Source organism: Petaurus breviceps, unplaced genomic scaffold (assembly GCF_028583685.1).
Source record: "Petaurus breviceps papuanus isolate PSGF00001 unplaced genomic scaffold, PetGlider_PUasm1.0 91133, whole genome shotgun sequence".
NCBI classification, from domain to species: Eukaryota; Metazoa; Chordata; class Mammalia; order Diprotodontia; family Petauridae; genus Petaurus; species Petaurus breviceps.
In genome coordinates this window covers 85,889,437-85,906,502 of record NW_027187419.1, presented here as the reverse complement: position 1 = coordinate 85,906,502, position 17,066 = coordinate 85,889,437, and the positions used below count along the sequence as shown (strand labels likewise).

General features: G+C 37.3%; 1 protein-coding gene across 8 annotated transcripts in view; it reads left to right on the top strand.

Moving 5' to 3' along the window:
* ITGB6 (integrin subunit beta 6) overlaps positions 1–17,066 on the top strand; it is a 204,845-nt gene that overhangs the window by 110,164 nt on the left and 77,615 nt on the right. For all 8 annotated transcript variants that reach the window (XM_069080069.1, XM_069080068.1, XM_069080067.1 and 5 more), the window contains 4 exons: positions 1,122–1,326; positions 2,245–2,491; positions 10,969–11,134; positions 11,702–11,863. In XM_069080069.1, coding sequence (XP_068936170.1) covers positions 1,122–1,326; positions 2,245–2,491; positions 10,969–11,134; positions 11,702–11,863 — 780 coding nt within the window. The remainder of the gene's footprint in view (positions 1–1,121; positions 1,327–2,244; positions 2,492–10,968; positions 11,135–11,701; positions 11,864–17,066) is intronic.

Below are 17,066 nucleotides of genomic sequence, written 5' to 3'. Positions count from 1 at the left end.
AAAATTTTAAAGTTGGAATTTGATTGAAGATAGCTCATCTTGGCAGTATTTATCCTGCAACTATGATTTTAAAAAATCCCCAGACTAAAAAGCTCACTTTTGAAACCTTATTTTTTTAAATACTGTTTTTAGTGACTATCCTACTATAATAAACCAGTAGTTTTATTGACAAGTGATGCTTAGCACCAAAGAATTAGTGGTCTTTAAATCTACAAATGCCCACATGGCAGCCTCACAGCCCACACCAATGCAGATGTGGTCTATGTATCAATGAGCTGCCTTCTTTATAGACTATGAATGAAGAGACACTAACCCTTCTCCCACTTGACTGACACTTCACAGCTTGCAAGTCCAGTAACTAGTGGCCACATCTGGCACTTGCTAACATGGCATAAACTGGATTCTATTCCACAATACAGTATACTCAGATCACCAGCTTCTGCCATCCAGAGAGAAATTATATTGGGAGCTCAGTAACAGCTAATAGTCAAGAAGGGAAATCATTCTTATCCGGCAAAAGGGGGTTGTCTTATATTCACTCATACATTGGATGTGTGAGAAAGGTCTGAAATGCACTAAATAGGCAACATTTAAAGAGTTAGGGTTTAAAGTCCAGGAGAAAAGCCAAAGGTGCTATAAAATAATAATATAATGTCATAATATCTCCAACAGTAAATAGTCCTTGACACTGTATCAGGTCCTGGAAGTCATATGCTGAGAAGACATAATTCCTACCTCTGTACAGTTTATAGGAAATAGGTGATTTCATCGTACCTGAAATATATATTTACATGTTAATAAACAGTTTAATCCTGCAGAAGATTCAGCATCTAACTACTGAAAAGATAATTGAGAAGAAACAATTGAAAAAAATGGTATGTGAAACCACAATGCTGAAATAAAAAGGAAAACTTTCTTATTTTACCACAAACTCTGTCAGTCCTCTCATTTGAATTAACTTTGGACATATAATAAATGTAGTAGATGTGAGAAAACTTTGATTCCTGAATGGAAAGGGAAAGATGAATATCATATGTTGTACAAATCATGCCCCATTATTCTATAAATAAATAAGAATTGTGCATACTTTCATCAGTCTTGGCTTTGCTTTGCTTTTCTAGGACTTCACCCATCCATCTGGAATTGGTGAAAGGTGTGACACTCCAGAGAATCTTTTGGCTAAAGGATGTTTGCTGCATGCCATTGAAAATCCTACTTCCACAATAGAAATACTTAGAAACAAGCCGCTCAGTATAGGAAGCCAGAAAAATAGTTCGGATATTATACAAATTTCACCACAAAGCTTAGTTCTAAAATTGCGACCAGGTATGTTATAGCACTTTTTAATATGATGATGTAGTCTCATTTCTTTTTTCCATTGATTCATACAAGTTTCCAGTGTCACCTATACAAAGCAAGCTGTATGTGTTTAGGCTTATATAGCACCAATTATAATTATGAATCACAAGTGATTCCTTTTTATATAAATGAAGACTAGCCAACAATGATGTCTTTACTTATGTGGGTTACTAATGCTCCTAGCATAGAAATTGAAAAACTTTCCAAACAGCAACTGTGTCCTTGCCTTGTAAAAAAAAAAAACAACAACAACTATAAAAAATGCATAATTGTAGCCTTGGGGGGCAGGGAGAAAGGGAGAGAAAGAACAAAGTAAAAAGTGCACAGCAGAGAACAAAAGAAAACTTACAAGAAAGCAAAGATGGATAGCTCTCAGTACAACTAATAGTATTTATTACATAGGCTTTCTTGAAATGGAAATTTATTGTTATAGATTGAATCCTCTCTTACGTTCTGCAGTGTACATGACATGTTTTTTTTTCCTTTTCTTATTTCATATTTAAGTTTTAAAAAGAAAAAGAAAAATGCAAATGCCTTTGAGGTTTGTTTCACATTTCTTTGAGTATTTGAATGCAGTTCCAGTCTGCCATTTGGTTTGCTTTACCTCTTTTGAAACCACAGAAATCAGATTATCTTAAATCTAAATGGATGCTGGTTTTCCCAAGATGATATAAAATATCCTGCCTTACATGTCCTTTTGTAGCTCTATACGTAACTGGTAAGAGTTTGCATGGGAATATCAGCTTATGAAATGTATCCTGTAGCTGTTTTTACCAGCCGTTCCTTTAGGAACATCTCTCTGAAATGACTTAACACACTGGTCCAGTGACTGATCTGACACAAAGCTTAATGTGTTCATTTTTTTCCCTGCTGTGGTTTTACAAGGTAATGAGAAAACATTACAAGTCCATGTTCGCCAGACTGAGGATTATCCAGTAGATTTGTATTACCTCATGGATCTCTCAGCTTCCATGGAAGATGACCTTAATACAATAAAGGAGTTGGGCTCCACGCTATCCAAAGAGATGTCTAAATTAACAAGCAACTTCAAGCTGGGCTTTGGCTCCTTTGTAGAAAAACCAGTTTCTCCTTTTATAAAGACAACACCTGAAGAAATAGCCAACCCTTGCAGGTAAGCATAAGATTAGCATAAGCATAAGCATTTATATTATATGTACTGATTTTCTGTGAAAAGAGTCACCCTTCTGAGTTCTTGCAGCCAGTCAGTTTCTGGGTCTTTGGCATTCATCTGCTATTTAGTAGGTTTGCTTGGCGTTCTCTTGCTTGGTACAAATGTGAGGTCACATTGATGACATTTTGCAAGCCACATGAAGCTGGGAAGCTCAGAAGCTTCAGAATTTGAAAGGACCCCTTATGTACATTTGAATGTAGCAAACTTGATTCTGTTTTTCTGGAGACAGGGGTATACTGGTCTCTCAACACAGGTTTCATTAGACTGTGATGAGTCCTAGAGATGCCTTTTGCCACAATGACCACCACTCATTGAGGTTACTTGACCAAGGAACCACACCTACTCATATTATCTTGCTTAGTCACTCCCACTATTGCCAAAGAATCTCTCAATCTCTGTCTCTGTCTCTGTCTCTCTCCCAACTTTCTGTGACTTGTTTGGGGAGATGTGGATTTCTCCTATTTATCTTCTATAGTTCATTTACACCCCAACAACCAAAAACTAACTTTCAGTAGGAAAGTGATTCCTGTGAGTCCATTATATCATAATGTAATCATCACTCTAAAACATGGATTATGCACACATCTATCAAGAGACACTAATCACCTTGCTTGTGAAATGTAAAGCATACTTTTTAATTTAATGTAATTGAAATTATCCATTTTAAAATGTTAACCCCCTTGAAATGAACAAAAGCACTTAATTTACAAAACCATTTTCCAAGCTCATATTAGCATTTGACATACATTTTTATACATCAAAGTTACCAGCATATTTGAAAGAGAAACTTATACTTTGACACTTTAATAGATCTGTGACATCTTGCACCTAACATGCTGGAGGCTCTCCTCTAATTCTTTTAATACCTCAAAGGTAATCCTGTCTTGTCTCTCATTCTCCCGGCATAACTGCCTCATCTCCTTTTCCAATCATACTTGTCCACGATAAAAGTCTTTTCTGTTACTCGGACTGGTAAGTCACCTATAATTGCATGCTAAGGTCAATGTATATCCAACATGCATTTGTCCATGTCCCCGATTCCTGGACATACAGCATCTCCAGGGAGTATAAAAGAAAAATAAGTTTTAAAATACTATTTTCAAAACTGTAAGTTGTTTTTCGACTGGAGCCTGACCAAATAAAGTTTTTGAGGTCTTGCACAAGACAGCTTGGCTGCTGGGTGAATGACTGGCATAGCCTCAGGACTGGGTGAAAACAAATTTCAAGGACTGCACCAATTTCTCAGTACTCTGACTCACTGTAAGGTAAGGGAAACTTTGCGTGTGAACCTCCATACTTCTAATTATTTAGAACAAAACTATTTATTAAACTTCCAGTAGCTATAATAGCATGAGTCTAAATAGCTTTTAGTTTTTACATGTATTTCCCTTTCCTGCCACTAACTACCAAGGGCAGTCCTAGCTAGTTCCCTCTGAGTAACTTCTGCCCCAAGGAGATACATTTGGATGAGTTCAAACTGGAATACTCTAGGTAAATAGTAGTGTCATGAAGTTCATTATAAGGGATATGATGCTTTACTGGAGAACACAATTAAACTAATAAGCTCAATTGTTTTAATATACCTGCTAGCGAAGTATCTTGAATGAATAATGCATACTCATGAACCATAAAAATTTAATAAAAACAACTTGACTGCTAAGAGATTAAAAGAATATAATTTCTCAAGTTAAAGCAGGATATTGACTGAGACAAAACACTTCTCTAAGGCCTTGGTGGCAGCTAGTCTTCTAGGTGAGGAAGGCATTCTCTAAGGGACCTAAGAGCTCCCATAAAATCTCTGACACCAACTCCTCTAATGGAGGACTTTTTTAAGCCTCAGGGGATAATCTTGTTATGCCTTTCCCCCATCCCTGACTATAGAATTCTTCCGCATCCCTTTAGGTCTTATTGGGTGCCATCTCCACCATGAAGACTTCCCTGATCCTTCCAGACATCTCTCTAAAAATGTTTTTTAGCATATTGTTCATAAGCCCTCACATACACTTGTTAATTCTAACTGCCATATGGGGTCCCAAACCACAGTTTAAGAAGTGCTGAAGAGGGTCATGAGTGGGAGAAGTTGAAGAAGCCTTGAGCTAGATGACAGTAAAATGTAGCAAAAGGTGAATTTGGAATTATTTGAATGGCTAGGCCTAAAGAGAAGTCATTAATGGCTTGATGACAATTAAGAGGGAAGGCTTTAGTGAAGAGTCCATGGACTTGTCTTTGCTCCTTTGCCATTCAACATTTTTTGAGTTCCTGATGTGTTGTTTGTTCAGGATGTCTGACTCTTCATGATCCCATTTGGGGTTTTCTTGGCAAAGATACTGGGGTGGTCTTTCTCCAGCTCATTTTACAGAGGAAGAAACTGAGGCAAACAGGGTTAAGTGACTTGCCCAGGGTCACACAGCTAGTTAGTGTCAGAAGTCAGAAGTCTCCAGATCCAGTGCTCATCCACTGTACCACCTAGCTGTCCCAGAATCTATGGTTCTACCTCCAAAGGCAGGCCCACTCCACTTTTAGTTGTCGCAGTTTCATGGTGTGTTGTGGCAGCAGTGTCTCGAAGAATCCAGAGTCAGACCACCTCTAATCCCAGTACAGGCATTTATTGAGGATTGAAGGTCAGAAGTGGGCTAGGTTCCAAGAGGAACCAGCAACTTCAGAGAAAGCAAGATGGATTTTTATAGGGTAAAGTGCAATTACATAACAGAAATTATGAATATTAAAAAGTCAGCAGGGGGTTGTCAAGGGATTAGGTAAGAGAGGAGGGATCTCTTCTATGGTTTGGTGGTCAAATATCCTGATTGTGTTGCCCTCCAGTTGGCTAACTATTGTGGTCCTGTCTGGTCAAGATGAATCGTTCGGTGTTGTGCTCCTGTCTTGGGCTAAATAGATGATGTGATCATGGTTAAACACAAGAACACCCCTGTTCAAATACGTGAATTGGATCAGAGGTCAGTGGCTGGCTAGGGGAAGGGGCAGTTTTGAGTCTGGGGACCTCTGGTGTAGTTAAAGCCAGATTGTATGGTTAAATCAGGACATGGCTGCTCTTCAGTGGGGACCATAAGGAAGTTAGACTATTGGGGCAGAGGGCAGCTTTATTATGATTCCATCACTTGTTGTTAGTCAGTCATTTGAATTGTGTCAAACTTTTTGCGACCCCATTTGGGGTTTTCTTGGAAAATATACTGAAATGGTTTGCCATTTCTTTCTCCAGCTCATTTTACAGATAAGAAAACTGAGGCAAACAAGGTTAAGTGATTTGCCCACGGTCACACAGCTAGGAATTATCTTAGGCCAGATTTGAACTCACGAAGGTGAGTTTTCCTGACTCCAGGCCTGTCAATCTATCTACTACACCACCTAGCTGCCCTAGCTGACATGTAGGCCTTTAGTAAATGTTTACTTATTGATTGACTGATTGATCAGTGATTTGGATAAAGGCAGGGATGACATGCTTCTCAAATTGGCAAATAATATGAAGGTGGGGATGGGCAGGGACAGGTGGGGGGAGTAAGGTAGAGATAAATGACACACTGGATGATAGAGTCCATATCTAAAAATATATGGACAGGTTGGAGTGATGGCCTGAATCAAACAAGATGAATCATAATTTTTTTCGGAAAAAATATTTAGTTTTAGACTAGATTTGTGATCCCACTGATGTAAGGGGTACCCTATGAGCAAATACCTTCTAGCAATCAATGCTTACATTCTTAAAGTGCTTTCTCAAGTCATAAGAAGCTGCAATTTGTACCACAACCCATATATATCAGAAATGGGACCTGAGCCCAGGCAGCATGGTATAGAAGAGAAAGAAAGCATCAGACATGGAAAGATATAATTTCACGGGAGTAAATATAAAGTTCTACACTTGGGTTCAAAAACTCAGCTTCACCAACATAGGATGAGAATGTCCTCACCAGGTTCCTTGAGATTTTACTGGACTGTAAAATGAAAATGAAGCAATTGTGTGACATGGGTCCCCTCGAGAGGGGACGTGGTGAGAGAGCACTCATCACACCACATATGGATATTATGTTCAGTTTCAGGAAATATATTTTAGGAAGGTGCTTTTAGGTTAGTGAGAAGAAAGGTCATACATAACCCATAGGTGATGGGTACAGACAATATTAAGTTCTGCCAAAGGGAGTAAGATAATTACTACCTCCTAACTTTGACATTAGGTCCTTTTAACATAGAAAAATAGCAGCATACACACATATTTATGTGTCCTTGATTCCATATATTCAGTGATATATGCAAGGATATACAGACATACATTTGACATCTGACTAGTCCTAGTAAAATAAGACATTGCTGTTTTTGGCTCTCTGAATGTGTGCCAGTTCAATTCCCTGGGGAGATGGGGACAAATTTCCTAGGGAATGTCCTTTATCAACATATGGCATAAAATGTATGAACATAGGTAGTCTAATTGTATCTATATCATTTATTCTATTTTCTGAGGTTCTAAATCACATTTCTATTTTTTTTAAACCTCTACATCAGATATTTTTTTTGGTGTTTGAATTGTTGGGGAGATGAGATACTATCTCAATTCCTTGTTTCTGTATTTTTGCTTTAAGACAGACTTTCAGCCTTTTAATTGTCCCTGACCTAGCTTAAGGAATGGTTTCTCAATATGGAACCTAGGCAATGGCAAAATTTTCTACCTTATATAGGAATATGCCAAGATATTTTTAATACGATTTTACAAATACATGAAAATATTTGTTTAACTGAGTTTGGGGGAATCTTCTGTTGGGGGGGTTCCACAAAGCTTTTCTTAAACTGCAGGGTAAAATAGAGTGTTTTTAAAATGTTTATAGGAATTCTATAGGATGTTTCTTGAATAGAGGGGCTCACCTATAATTACAGGTAAACTATTCAAAACTTAACAGTCATCTTTTGAGTTTTAATTAGCCATCATGATATAGAAAGATATTGAATGAGAATCTATCCTGAAGTTCTTCTGAAGAAACTATAAATGATTAACCTGGAAAAGAGAAGATCTAGAGAGGACATGATAGCAGTCTAGAAGTAGTTAAATGACTATCATATGGAAAAGATATGAGTGGTGTTATGCTTGATCTCAACTGGCAGTACTAGGAATGGTAGGATTAAGTTGCAGGCTTAATATAGGAAAATATTTTTTAGGCTTGATATAAGGAAAACCTTGCCTTGGGAGAGAGTGGGTTTTTCCTCACTGGAGTTCTTCAGGCAAAGAATGGAGGAATCACTTACTGGAGATAATGGAGAAAGGATGCTTCACTAAAGGATTATACTAGATGCCTCTGGGGTTCCTTCTGATTCTGTGGACCTCTATGGAGGATTTACTGAAAGATATGGTTAAGAATCACATAGGATGAGCGGATATACATAAGTTGAATTCTACACTGGTAGAGGAGGTACCCATGCCAACAAGATTGTCAATCCACTGGTCTTGAAGCATATTGGCACAGAAAAACAAAATACAGCTTTAGGGGCTCTCTTCAAACAAGGTAGTTTCTAGAAGTTAATATAATACAATATCACATTACAATTACAACTATATGACCCAGTGTATATTAAGAAAACAATAAGGGGGTGGCTAGGCAGTGAATAGAGCACTGGCCCTGGAGTCAGGAGGACCTGAGTTCAAATCTAGCCTCAGACACTTAACACTTACTAGCAATGTGACCTTGGGCAAGTCACTTAACCCCAATTGCTCTGCCTTCCCCCTCCAAAAAGCAAATAGATATAGATATACATAGATGAGTGCCTAGAGAATAGGACATGGAATCAGGAAGTCCTGGGTTTGAATCTTATCACCATCACTTATTGACTATATAAACCTCATCAAGTCATTTAACCTTGCTTTGCCTCATAGAAACTATTTCTCAAGATTTTTGTAAGGATTGAGTGAGATCACGTCGTAAAGCACTTCACGAACCTTAAAGTGCACCATAAGTGTGAGTTATTATTTATCAAGTCATAAATTAGGGAGCCGTTTGTTCACCTTAGGCATTTTCCATTGTTATGATGAATGCCCTAAAGAGAGTTCATAGGAAAGAATGATTGACAATGTTCTTCAGATCTTACTATTCACAGGTGCTAACTGTGCCAAACAAAGACTACTAATGAAATCATGACTGTTCAAAAGAGACAAACTTAACAATGTACACTGAAAAAAATAGTGAGTGAAATATGCTTCTTAGACCATGGCATGCATTTCGACCTACAGCCCAATATATTTGTATATCTCAGGTAGATGTTGCAGATGGACAATGTGTTGGACTCAGAATTGTGTTGGAAGAGAACAGACTGGATTATATTTGGGAAAATGTCACTGCTACAAAAACTGAAATCTTGGGAGTATTCTCCCAACGAGAATGAAGCATCTACCACTGCAGAAGAAATTTAGTTACAGATAGTAAAAGGTTAATGAAAGATTCATGAGAGGGATTTTTTTAAAAAGCTACAGTATATTATCAAAGATGACTGAAAGTTGTATAGGGGAAAGGACTAAGGACACGTATGACTGGAAGAGGAGGTGAGCCAGTTAAACAAAATGAATGCAATGCCAAACAATAGATCTTTCATCCAAATGCTATTTTGGAGTCCTCTAGAAGGACACTCAGGAAGGCTTCCAAGACATTGCATGAAGCCTTCACTGAGGATCTACCAAAGACCCTACATAACAGGTAGGTGGCTTAGTAGAGAGTGTTGTAATTGGAGTCAGGAAGACCTGAGTTCAAATTCAGCTTTCAAACACTTACCAGTTGTGTGACCCTGAGAAAATCACTCACTTAACCCTGTTTGCCTCAGTTTCCTCATCTGTAAAATGAGCTGGAGAAGGAAATGGCAAACTGCTGCACTATCTTTTGCCAAGAAAACCCCAAATGGAGTCACAAAAAGTCAGACATGACTGAAAATGACTAAACAACAATCCCCTCGGTAATTACTTTGTATGTCTTTTTCTTATATACATTCATGCTCTCCTCCCTCCCATAGAATAGAAACTCCTTGAGGGCAGAAACTGTTTCTGTTTGTCTTTATCTCTCCAGGAACCAGTAAAGGGCCTGGCACTTGCTAGATGCTTAATAAATGCTTGTTGAATGAATGAAAAAAAGAAATGCGGAGATTAATGCAAGAGGAAGAAGTACTTAAGGCAATCACCCCCACCCTCGCCTGTTTGTGCGCCTATTCTGCTCTCCGCTCACATCCAAACCCTAAATACCTTTCACCCTAAATACTACAATCGGCTCCTGGCTGACTTCATTGCCTCCAACCTTTTGCCCTCTTGACTTCTCCTCCTAGTCAGCTGTCATCTACCTCAGCAATCATCTTGATCATTTAACTAGCTTTCATTCTCTTCTCAGAAGTTTAGAATTTCTTGTTAAACCAAGTTTACTCTTTTCTTACTGCTCCACTTTCCATTACCTAAGATTCCTTGTTCGCTTTTCCATTACCTAATTGTTCTCAGAAGCAAAACAACTCTAATTTCAATAGGCCTTGAAGGTTTACGTTGTATTGTTATCTTCATGTTATAGTGAGGACAGAGAGGCACAAAGAAATTAAAATGGCTTGGCCAGCATCAAGTGGCTAGTGAGTCTGCCAGCCAAAAATCAAATCCTGGTCCTTTCCTACTCCACCTCACTGTTTCTACCCCCTACTTCGTGCCCAATGGGTTTCCTTTGATTTTAGCTCAGTAATTCTACTAGTTATTTCCTCCTCTAATAAAACTGTCCCTCCCCATTTCCGATATGCTACACATACCATTCCTTTTCCAGAATGCCATCCTCTTCCTGGTAGCCAGACCAGATGCTGCACCAAATACACCCCTCCCATGAAAAACTTCCCAAGTTAACTGTTGCTAGCTCCATAGTTCTTCTCCATGTCTGTAGCACTATAATGAGTTGGGTAGGGCTCTACATCTCATTTGTGGACAATATAGTATAATTTGACTTGTGTTTGTTCTTTTTCCCTTTGTAAATTGTGAGATTTTGTATGCTAGAGCTGGAAAGTCTCCTGCTTCCTATCCTAGCAACTTCTAGAACAGTAAGGACCCACTGAAAGTTATTGATGTGGTTAAGAGTCGTAAGAAACAATTTTCACTCTAATGATCTCATTGTTGACTTTTTATAAACTGATATAATGTGGAGGATTCAAATGAGAATGTGTGCACAATATGGCATAAGATGAGAAAGTGTGGAAATCTCCATTGTGTCAAGAAATATCCATGTTAATGACATCAGAGTTCCTTCGAGCATGAAAGCAGTGACTTAGAACCAGTGATGAGATTCAAGGCTGAATCACAAAAGCAGATACTTCTGAAAAGCAAACTTTTTTTAAGGAATTTCTGATGAAGCTATGTCTTATAAATTATGTTCTGATCGATTTTATTATAGATGTTTTTGCATCTTCTTTTGCAGTAGTGTTCCCCATTTCTGCTTACCTACCTTTGGATTTAAACACATTCTACCACTGACAAGTGATGCAGAAAGGTTCAATGAAATTGTGAAGAATCAGAAAATTTCAGCAAATATTGACACTCCAGAGGGGGGATTTGATGCAATTATGCAAGCTGCTGTCTGTAAGGTAAGATGCCATACTGGATAATGCTTCTATGACTCCCTCAAAAAATAGACCCACACTCTAGACTGTTTTACAAAAACTAATTCTATTGATTTTTCATCAAAATAGGAAATTAAATGGGTTAAATGTATAAAGGACAAAGAAGGTAATGGCAATTTTTTTAAGATATAAATATGTGATAGTGAAGGATTTCTGCAGTATATTTAACATAATTTTTCATGCTGCAAGACCTTAATGCTTTGGTATGGTGGTGTTGGGGGGGGGGGTAGTTGGAGGAGAAGAAAGGTAAACTATAAATATTATTTTTAAAAATAATCCGCTGCATAAATAACCAGAGCAACCCAAACCACATCTTCTCTTAAAAGAGAATCCTGAGAAAAGGAGCAGGGAAACATTTCACTATTTTCTGTGTTTCTTATATGGCTTTATACTTAGAAGATAACTGAATAGAAAAAAAAAAGGAAGCAGTTGTAAAGTCTGGTCAATTCTTACTTCTAAGTATAGATGATCAACATTCAACAGATGTCCATCTGAATCAAACACACCCTGAACTTCTCGATCTAATTATAGGAACAAATTGGGTGGAGGAATGATTCCCTCCATCTTCTTGTTTTTGTGAGTGATGCGGATTCTCATTTTGGAATGGACAGTAAATTGGCCGGAATCGTTATCCCCAATGATGGAGTTTGCCACTTGGACAGCAAGAATGAGTACTCCATGTCAACAGTCCTGGTAACATACTATGTGTTCCATATTTATTTAAGTCTTAAGTACTCCAGAGAAGATTTAGTATGAGAAATGATAGTTAAACACATCTTCAGTACATTTATGACTTTACAAGTTCAGTTCAATTTAGCAAACAGTCATTAAGTCTCTACTCTGATCAAAACAAAGTCACAGGGGAAAAATAAAATAAAAATAAACCAATGTTCACCCTCAAAAAATTTATGCCCAACTGGGATATTGGGACTCTGTTTTCTGGAGCAGATCACAATCCCTCTACACTTTGGTAGATGGTCTGCAAGAGACACTTTGGACCCATAAGATGGCTGGCTAGTTAGCAATGACCCTGTCTAAACCTACCTAGGCTGCTTTTCAGATGTGAGAATCAGTTTTAAGTGCTACTTGGAAAGCCTTCATATTGGCAATGACCCTCTCTGGACTTATCTAAGCTAGTTTTCAGATGTAAAAATCAGTGAAGTACTACTTGGGAAGCCTTCATGTAGTCTTCTGACATGGCCTTTAAGAATCCAGGATCATTTGCATGCTATGATGACATTTCAGAGGCAGGGCATCATTCATTGGAGGACATTGCAATTACATAATACAAAACAGGCGCCTCACCTTCTTTTCCTTGCTCACCTCAAATCTAGATTCAGGAGGTGAAGTCGGTAGTGGGACCTTGGAGATCACTTTAACTCCATTCCATTGTGGCCCTAGAATTGTTCTAACCCCTCAGAGCCTCTTGTCTGAAACAGATTCAGGACAGCAAAGAATCATCTCTCTTCATTCTGAATCTGTATATTAATGTAAACATTCATGATATGCTTTAATGGTACAAAGCACTTTATATGGTTACACATAACTCCATAAAGCAGGTTATTATTATTATTACCTCCATTTTACAAATGAGGACGTTGAGTCTCAGAGAGATTATTAAATTTGTTCAAGATACATAATGAGTAATTTGGCTGGAATTTGAACTCATCTTCTGAGTCTAGTACTCTTTCTACTACATCATGTTGCCTGAAATGAGCAGCACAGGCATTCTTCTACCCATGTGTCAGCTGTAAATGGTGTCCAATAAGTCATACTTTTTTAAACAAGATGTTTTCCTGTGCCATAAAGGTCATGCAAAATATCATGTTCCCATCTGTCAGATAAGAAAACTGAGACAAAGCAATTGAGTAACATGCTTACAGTTACAAAGCTAGTTAATTGTTTGGCAGGGAACAGAACCTAGGTCTGCTAAATCCCAACTCCAATTATTCTCATTAGCCAACACTATGCATATAAGCACTAGATTGTGGTGTGTAGCATCTGAGCAAATAGTCACACCCATGAGATCACAAATTCATTGAAGCACTGGGGTATAGTGTATTTAACTGTGATATTAACAGGCCAAATTAAAATTTGTCAGGATGGATATTTTCTCCTGATTGTAACCAACAATACTACGAATTTCTAAGTATTTTCTATCATCCTTCCTCCCCTCTCCCAATATCACTCCAGTACTTAATTATATAATTTATGTAATCAAATTACAATGAATTCAATTTAACATATAAATACTAAGCACCTACTGTGTATCACGAGCACACAGTACATACTGTGTGCTGGGCCCCAGAGTCAGAATGATAAAAACAAAATGACCCCAGCTATCAAGGACTTATATTTTACTGAATGAGAAATCTGAAGAATGATGTATTGCCTTATTTTTGCTTAGATGTCTTGTCTCAGTGCCCATATGTACTGTAGCAAATACTTCAAAAATCATAAGAACAGAGGGAGATAGCACCCACCAGCTAATCATAGCACTTCTCTTATAATAATACTCAGTAAATTTTTATGGAATGGATGTTGAATAAAAATCACCACAGACTAACATAATTCCTGTATCATCAATCAAAAAAAGGTCAAACTAATATTTATTCCATTCTCTCAAACCGAGAAATAGAATAAGGAGAACAAAAGACATTTGGCTACTTTCACATCTCTCTCCAATGTGTTCTGTTGTACTTTTCCCTTCTGTACATAATTTCCCCCTAATTCAATGTTTACCAAACTCGGTTCCACAGAACTAGGGCTTTCCATGTCATACAAATGTCAATGCTAGTGACATTTTCCCTTCAACATTGGGAAAAGTAAAGTTGTGTGCATATCAAAAATACCTCTTCATGCCAAGTTTTCAATATGAAAATGGCCATTTTCCTCTGCTTTGCTACATAATTTCCCTAACTCTCCTTTATCCCAAGAATTTTCCATACCTCTCAGTTCCAAGATCTACATTTATGCATTATTGTTGTATCTCAAACTCCAGAGTATTTAGTTGCTAAATCAGATTGGTACTACCTCTCCATTAAACCTTTCTCCCTCACCCCTAAACTTGCCCTCTCTTATGTGATCTCTCCCTCAAATTTCTCATCAAAATTTCTTTCAACATCTCTTTTGCATATATCTTACTGAGAGGCAACATGGTATAGTGGATAGAATGCTGGACTTGTAGTCTGGACTTGTCCTGGGTACAAATCCTCCTTCAGATGACTAGCTGTGCAACTCTGAATATGTCCTCTCTAGTTCTCAGTTCCTTATTTTTAAAATGAAAGGGTTGGACCTCTAAGATTCCTTTCAACTCTAAATATGTGATATTTTGGTGCCTTTCATTGTTGTAGTTACTTGTGTAGATAGATAGATAGATAGATAGATAGATAGATAGATAGATAGATAGATAGATAGATAGATAGATAGATATCCTTGTCCCCAGTATCAATAAGAATTTACTAAGCATCTACTACATATCACGCACTGGGGAGAGCCAAATAAAACAGTCCCTGTCCTCAGGGAGCTTACAGCCTGTTGGAGGAAACAACATGTACATTATATACATATATACAGAATAAATACCAGGTAACTGGTAGGGATGGGGGAAGGCACTAACAACTAAGGGAATAAGAAAAACACATGTAGAAGGTATCTTTTGAACTGAGCTTTAAAGGAAACTAGGAGTCCTAAGGGGTAGAAATGAGAAGGGAGCATTGGAGCAAGGCAGTCTTTGTTTTGCCCAGAAATGGGAAGTGGGGTATCATGTACAAGGAATAATAAGAAAGCCAGTTTGCTAGAACATAGTTTGGAAAGGGAGTAATATATAACAAGAATGGTAAAGAGGTAGGTCGGAATCAACTTGTAAAGATTTTTAAATGCCAAACAGAGGAGTTTGTATTGGAACCTAGAGGTAATTGGGAACCACTAGAATTTATGGAGTAGAGGAGTGATTTCATCTCTCTGCTTTAGGACGATTCAGTTGGAGAAGGAAGAGACTGGGAGAAGGGAAATCAATTAGGAAGCAAATGTAAGAGTTTAAGAGAGAGGTGATGAAGGCCAGAACCAGGGATGTTGCCATTTGAGTATAGTGAGAAGGGAATGTATATGAGAGATGTTGATGAGACAAAATTGACAAGACTTGAAAACTGCTTACATATATGAGGTAAAAGAAAGTGAAGTCAAGAATGACTCCAAAGTTGTGAACCAGGGTGACTGGAAGTGTGATAGTTACCAGCAAGAATAAAAGAGAAGTCTAGAAGAGGGGTGGGTTTAGGGAGAATGATAATAAATTCTATTTTGGACAAGTTGAGTTTGAGAGACCTCCTGGACATCCATTGTCAAATATCCAAGTAGCAGTTAATGAGGAAGGACCAAAGCTCAAGGGAGAAGCTCGGGCTAGATATATTGATTTGTCATCTTCATAAATATGAAAATTAAAGGTATGGAATGAAATCATGAAGAAAGAGAGTATAAGAAGGAAAGAGAAACATGGGTCAGGACAAAGCCTTGAGAGTAAGCCAACGAGGAGTTAAGAAAGTGGTAGATATTCAACAGTGTCACATACTGCAAGATCAAGAAGGGTGAAGACTGGTTAAAAAAAAACAGATTTGGCAAGTAAGAGATCAGTGGTAACTGGGGAAAGTCATGTCAATTAAGCAATAAGAAAATAAATTGAAAAGGCTGAGAACTGGGAGAGGAAGTAGAGGTTATAAGAGAAGATGGGGGGGAGAGGTTTGGGGGGAGTTCCCCCTAGGAGTCTGATTCTGAAAGGAATAAAGATATATAGCTTCAAGGCATGGTAGAGTCAAGTGAACTTTTTGTTCATTTGTTAAGGGTGGGGAGGCAGATAGGCAATAGGAAAGGCAATATTAGGGAAGGAAGTATTCATTTGTAAAGTCTTTGAAGACATGTGTTGTCAATATCTTTACATTTACAGCATTCAGTACAGTAACACCAAATAAATTTTTGTTGAATTATGAGAATAAGTAATTTCCTTAGGGATGATTTTGGTTAGTGGTTCACAGCCACTGTCTAGACTAGGGGTTCTTTACCTGGAGTCCTTGTACTTTTTTTAATGTTTAATTTTAATTAATTTTAAAACATTAAAATAATTAAGTTTAATTGATTAATTTTTAAAATATTAAAAATACAAATATATTCTGATAATTATTTCAATATAATTGGTTTCCTTTGCAATCCAATGTATTTTCTTTTATGCATTTAAAAGTGCATCTGTACAGTCAACAAGCTTCACCAGACTGCCAAAGGTGTCTGTGACACAAAAAAAGAAGTAATGTCTATATAAAATTCTCAAACATTTTTTCAATACTTGTCAAATCTGTTAAAAGTATAAGCCATGAGCCCTGCCTTCAATAATTTTATATTGGGGGGCAGCTAGGTGGCATAGTAAATAGAGCATGACCCTGGAGTCAGGAGGAACTGAGTTCAAATATGGCCTCAGACACTTAACACTTACTAACAGAGTGACCTTGGGCAAGTCACTTAACCCCAAATGCCCTGCCCTTCCCCCTGCAAAAAAAAAAAAAAGTTTATAATGCAGTTTGGAAGAGAAAAATGACATTGTATATAACATATACATAATATTATATAATACATATGTATGTACACACAGGGGAATGAGTGCTGAATTTTGTGATAGAGACTGAAAGAGATGTTATTAAAGAAAGAAGGCTTAAAGGAGTGAGGGAAACCTTTGTAGAGACTAGACTAGACAATTCAATTCAACTCAATTAATATTTATTATTATTAATAATTTTGTTATTAAATATTTATTAATAAATATTTATTATCAATTTGTTGATAATTTTTAAATACTTATTTATTAGTAATTTGATATTAATGATTTTATTATTAAATACTTATTTATTAATAT